At 40.3% G+C, this 6,523-nt stretch overlaps 1 protein-coding gene across 1 annotated transcript; it reads right to left on the bottom strand.

The window, feature by feature from the left end:
* Window positions 1-4,224: 4,224 nt before the first annotated feature.
* LOC143594741 (uncharacterized) lies at window positions 4,225-4,919 on the bottom strand. The gene is made up of 2 exons (XM_077073985.1): window positions 4,685-4,919; window positions 4,225-4,595 (listed from the first exon to the last, which is right to left on the bottom strand). The coding sequence occupies exons 1-2, from the start codon at window positions 4,917-4,919 to the stop codon at window positions 4,225-4,227; spliced, it is 606 nt and encodes a 201-aa protein (XP_076930100.1).
* Window positions 4,920-6,523: the final 1,604 nt, after the last annotated feature.

The raw sequence follows: 6,523 nt of genomic DNA, 5'->3' as shown, positions 1-6,523 counted from the left end.
ATACACAAACCAATGGCATCCAAAATTATAAATACCTGTCAATGAAGATGATATTGGTATACATAAGATATTCATGCACGTAGTCAAAATCACGCAATGGTACACAACTGAAATACCAAACAGAAAATAAGTTTTAATAGCAGAATTGAAGAAAATGAAATTCTAATAACTTTTAATATGATAGCACGTATGACCTGTCAAAAGTAATACAAAGTGTTGATTATCAGGGTCTTTGAGTGCATTTGCCAAAAGCCGTTTCGCTGCATCAACCATAGAAATCGTGCCCCACTCTACCTGAGCGACACATTCAGATCACTATTTAAGATCTTAATTGTTGAATTAACAATTTTAAAATCATAATATGTTTTGAAATAAAAATGAAAAAAGAGCAAGAAAGAGGACGCTAAAGCAATTTAGGGGGCGTTCGACTTTGTATTTTGGAACTGATTAACAAATTTTGATGTTTGACTGTTTGATGGTTAAAAAATCTTTAAAACCAGCTGCAGTAAAACTGATTATCCAAAAGTAAAAATAAATCACCTATTTACCCTACTTTTACCTTAATTAGCAAAGATTATACTCCCACTTTACAATCAATAAAGAAAATCACTCCTTAAATATATTGTTTGGTCATATTGCTTGCCATGTTCGCTATACTATCTGCAGTCGTCTAGGTGCAAATATCAAAGTCAGAGTTGTTCGTAACGAAAGCAAATACAGAGATCTGGATAAACCTCTATGAGTCCTATAGTTTCTATGCATATGTTTTCATAAGTACTAAGTTACAAATTAATTTACATACCAATTTGGCTTCATGCCGGGGCGTTCCACCACAGAGGCAATACACCTTATAAGAAGATTAATGGAAAAGTATAGGGAGAAGAAGCGTGATCTACATATGGTGTTTATTGACCTAGAAAAGGCCTACGACAGTGTGCCACGACAGGTGCTCTGGGAGTGCTTGGAGGGTAGAAGAGTGCCCAGGAAATACATAGAGATAATTATGGATATGTATACCAGGAGTGAAACAAGTGTCCGTGCGCCAGTGGGGGATACTGATTTCTTTCCTGTAGAGGTAGGTCTTCACCAGGGGTCAGCGTTGAGCCCGTTTCTTTTTGCAGTAGTCTTGGATGAGTTGTCAAAGTCGATTCAGGGGACTCTCCCGTGGTGCATGATGTTCGCAGACGATATTGTGTTACTTGCTGAGAAAAAACAAGATCTAAACATGAGGCTTGAGGAGTGGCGAACAACCTTAGAGACAAAAGGTTTAAAGATTAGCCGATCTAAGACGGAGTACCTACACTGTGATTTTGGTGAGATAAACGACAGTGAAGACACACACATCACAATTGAAGGGCAAGTGGTCCCGCAGGTAACGAAGTTCAAGTATTTAGGATCATTTGTACAGAGCGATGGGGAATTAGACAGTGATGTGACCCACCGAGTTCAGGTAGGATGGTGTAGATGGAAAGCAGCCACAGGTATATTATGCGACAAGAGTTTCCCGACTAATCTGATGGGAAAATTCTATAGGGTGGCAGTTAGACCTGCAATGCTATATGGAACAGATTGTTGGGCCATCAAGAAGGCACAAGTGCGGAAGATGGAGGTAGCAGAAATGAGAATGCTACGTTGGATGTGTGGGCACACAAGGCTAGACAGAATAAGAAACGTTGTGCTTCGCGAGAGATTAGGGGTGGCGAACATAGCAGACAAGATAAGAGAGTGGAGATTGAGATGGTTTGGACATGTAAAGAGAAGACAAACGACGAATCCTGTTAGATCCGTAGAAAACATTACTATAGAGGGGAGGAGGGGTAGAGGACGACCGAAATTGACTTGGGATGAGAGGATTAGGCATGATTTGATAGACCTTAACCTCTCTGAGGACATGGTTGAGGATAGGAATTCGTGGAGAAGTAGAATTAAAGTTAAGGATTTTTAGAGAGAATTGAATACCTTAGGGCTTAGACTTAACTTATTTAGGTCACATACCATAATGGTATTTCCCTTACATACTTTATTATTATTATTATTAGCTTTTATATTGCGGTTAAACTGTGACCTTTTTATTAATATTATTATAATTAGTAGTAGTTTTTTATATAACTGTTAAACTTTGATTTCCTTTTTTTGCTTCATACACATGTTCTTAGAGCCGAGGGTCTCTCTGGAAGCCACCTCTTTATTCCTTTGGATAGAGGTACGGTGTGCCTACATCCCACCCTCCCCAGACCCTACCTATAGCTCTGCTGTCGGTGGGATTTTACTGGGTATGATTGATTGATTGATTGATTGATTAGGAAAAAAAAGCACCTATTAAAACAGATTAACAGGTTCATATGGAAACAAATTAACATGCTCGTTAAATTCAACGAACCGCTTGTAATTAATTTCAATAACTTAAATTATATAACACAAAACCCAAAATTCTTACCAAATCACATACAAAAATCAGATTTGGTAAAAGTAGAAACTGACATGACGATTTTATCACACTATTTTTTGTGAAGGATTAGGGCTTGAGTTAACCTAATTCACCAAATCGCGTTCATTCGAATCCTAGCAGCTAGGTTACATACAATTGCGCAAGTAATCATAGATTTCACGTTCCAATTCAATGAACAAATAGCAATTGAGACTACAATTTTAAGCAAGATTAGGGTTACCTGATAAAATGGAGTGCGTTCAAGAATCGAATGCAACCCATCTCATAATTTCAGTTAATTGGAAACCCATATGCTAAAGCTGATCGATCAATTCCCACATGCAAGAAAAGACTTTCTGCGGAATCAAAGAACGCCTTCGTCTAAGCCTCATAATTGAGACCTGAAAAGAATGACTATTGAGGAAGACAGGAAGGGTTTACGAAGTGATTAGGGTGAGAGAAGATGAGTAGAGAGTTGATTTAAGACGTAGTTAGGGTTTTGGGAGAGGATTTAATAGATACCGTGAAGATATAACCCATTTAAAACAAATGGGTCGCACCAAACTTGATTTGAGACAAAAACGGGTTAAATCAATGAGAAGCCATCATTTTAAAATGGAGCATTCTGGTGACACGAGAGGGGATGGGGAGCGACGTGAGGGCTCCAATCGTAGGCAATTATATAGATTGATAAATAGATAGATAGATAGTTCTTTGCAAGTGATAAAAAAAATCTCACTTCATAAAGTTTATTAGAATTTGTTTCGTATGATTACATATTACAGCATCATGTGTTTACACTACAAACAAAAGGCCATCTAGTGGCACACATCCTTAATGGTATTTAGCTTTTGTGCCACTAATTTAGGTTTTTAGTGACACTATGTGTATGCCATCTTTGCTTCTAACACATATTTAGTGGCACTTAGTTTTAATGCCACTAATTTATGATTTTAGTGGCACTTTGCATATGCCACTGAAAATCTAGTGTCACATGTTTTTAATGGCATTTAGTTTTTATGCCACTAATTTTAGTTTTTAATGATACTTTGCGTATTCCATATTTGCTTAGCACACAATTTTAGTGGCACTTATTTTTAATGCCACTAATCTATGATTTTAGTGGCAGTTTGTGTATGCTACTAAAAATCTAATGACATATTTTTTTAACAACATTTGGCTCTTGTATCACAAATTTTGGTCTTTAATGGCATTTAGCTAACTCATGTATCTTCTTTTATTTTATTAACCCTACTTGTGTTTTTAATTTGGAACGCGGGAGTGGGGAACGTTTACTTCGTGCACGTTCTTAAAATTAGGGCTTTATAATTCTCTATTTCTCCATCCAAAAGCTCATCTCTCTATCTCCGACCACGAGTCCATGTGAACTATGGTATTCGTTTTCTCTTATATGTGAACTCCGGCATTCGTTTTTTCTTTCTACTCTCTCCAGAGGATTTGCGTTGGATCTGATGAGAACGACGTCGTTATTGTCGACGGGAGACCTGACGGATATGTGGTGGCGACTAAGCCGGACTACCTTGATAGGGTCTGGAATAAGAAGCTAAGAGATAGAAGGAAAACCTATTTCTTGATGCCTCCAGGAATGATCGGCTCTAGGTTAAATAACCAAAACATTATAATGTTCAAACTTACAAAAGAAACCCAACACAATATTGAAAGGCCATAATGGTCCTTGGAACATGCAAACCAAATAGTAAATAAGAAAAACATTAAAAATAGAAACGAGACTCATTGAGCATATCAATACTCCCTCCTTAATCCATTTTTTGTCCTCAATAAGTGAGCTCAGAAAAGTCTGGAAAACGCAGCTTCAGCTCGTCCAAAAATTCCCACGTTGCATCTTGAGTCGACTGCCCCTTCCATTGCACCAACACCCTCAAAGCCGCCCGGTTACCCTGTTTAACAAGCTTACGGTCCAAGACGGCGTGCGGCTGAAGTGTGAACCGTGCTTCTGTTGAGAGAAGGATGACTTTAGATGGTGGTCCACCCGCCTCCTTAAGCAACGAAACATGGAAGACTGGGTGAACCTGGGCCTCGCCCAGCAAGTCCAACCTATACGCGACATTTCCCACCTTCTCCACAATCAAAAAGGGACTGAAATACTTAGGGGTAAGCTTCGAATGCTTATGAACCCTTAACACTTCTGCATATACGGTTGCAATTTGAGATAAACCCAAGTACCCGTTTCGTAAACTCTTTCACTTCGGTGTTTATCGGCCTGTTGTTTCATACGATTCTGAGCCTTGACAAGCGATTGTCTCAAGACCTTCAAAGCCCCTTCCCTATCTTGCATCATCTCATCCACCTCTTTATCCATCGCGTCCTTGGGAATGTAAGGAATGTGTAACGGGGGGCGGTACCCGTAAAGGGCTTCAAACGGGGTCTTTCCTAAGGACGAGTGGAACGTCGTGTTATACCACCATTCCGCTAGAGACACCCATTTCACCCACGTGTGAGGTCTCTCCATCACCATACACCTCAAGTAACCCTCTAAACACCTGTTAACAACCTCCGTTTGACCGTCCGTCTGTGGGTGGTAAGCCGTAGACAACTTAGAAGACACACCCTAAAGCTTTAAAAACTCGGTCTAGAAAGAGCTTAAGAATATGGGATCACGGTCTGATATGATTGAGTTTGGACACCCATGAAGCTTATAAATATTATCAAGGAACACTTGAGCTACTTCCTTAGCCGAAAATGGGTGGCCCAAAACCATGAAATGCCCATACTTTGTAAGACGATCAACCACCACGAAAATTGTATCCTTGCCCTTCACCTTCGGTAGACCCCCTATAAAGTCCATCGAAATATCGGTAAAAATAGTGTCGGGTATCGGCAAAGGTTGTAGTAGACCCGGGGATGCTACATTTTCATGTTTAGCCCGCATGCACACGTCACAACCTCGAATCACCCGGCGCACCAACTTCGAAATTCCCCTCCAGAAGAACCCCTTAACGCGTTGAACCGTTGCCTTCACCGCCGAGTGACCCCCCATCGGAGATTCATGACAGATTTTGACAATTTCTTCTCGTAAATTTGCGTCCCCGCCTACCACCATACGAGTTCCCTTGGTTAACCACTTTCCATTCCACTTGAAGCTTGGAAAGTTTTCTCCATTTTTAAGCTTCAGTACCACATTTTGGACTTCAATATCTTTGCATTTGACTTTCAATAATTCTTTGCAATATTAAAGGCTCTATTTGTGAAATAGCCGTATTAAATAACGTGGTACCTTCAACGCGAGATAAAGCATCCGCCACCATATTTTCCTTACCCTTTTTATACTCGATACAGTAGTCATAGCCCATAAGTTTCGAGAGCCATTTGTGTTGCAACGGTGTCGTCACCTTTTGGGTTAAAAGGTGTTTGAGGCTTCTCTGATCTGTGTGAATAATAAACGGTCTGGTGATAAGGTAATAGTGCCACTGTTTCACCGCCATCAAGATTGCAAGTAACTCCTTTTCGTATATCGATAATGCGTTCTGTCTCGGTGATAAGGCTCTGCTTAAGAACGAGATCGGGTGGCGCTCCTGCATCAAGACCGCGCCTATCCCACCCGCTGATGCATCTGTCTCGATTACAAACTGTTTAGTGGGATCGGGTAATGACAAAACCGAGGCTGATGATAGGGCCCCTTTGAGCAACTCAAACGAGACCTGGGCCTCCTCACCCCAACGAAAAGCGTCTTTTTTTAGCAAATCTGTGAGAGGTTTAGCGATCATTCCAAAGGAGCAAATAAAAAACCGATAATATTCGGCTAACCCTAGAAATCCTCAGAGCTGTTTAAGGGTCTTTGGAACTGGCCATTGTTGCACCGCTTCAATCTTTGTCGGGTTCGTTTTTACCCCCTTCTCGGATATAATATGGCCCAAATATTCGAGCGCTCGACCTCCGAACACACATTTAGATCCTTTAGCAAACAACTTATTCTCCTTCATTATGGACAAAACTTTCCTTAAGTGTTGGAGGTGCTCATCTTCACTCCTGCTGTATATGAGTATGTCATCAAAAAACACAAACACTCCTTTTCGCAACATAGGCCTAAACACATGGTTCATAAGAGCTTGAGAC

The sequence above is a fragment of the Bidens hawaiensis genome, unplaced genomic scaffold, assembly GCF_021521415.1.
Source record: "Bidens hawaiensis isolate Kalapana, Puna unplaced genomic scaffold, B.hawaiensis_p1.1 tig00001692_1, whole genome shotgun sequence".
Taxonomy (NCBI): domain Eukaryota; kingdom Viridiplantae; phylum Streptophyta; class Magnoliopsida; order Asterales; family Asteraceae; genus Bidens; species Bidens hawaiensis.
The sequence above is the reverse complement of the archived record's forward strand: the minus strand, read 5'-3'. Positions and strand labels throughout refer to the sequence as shown.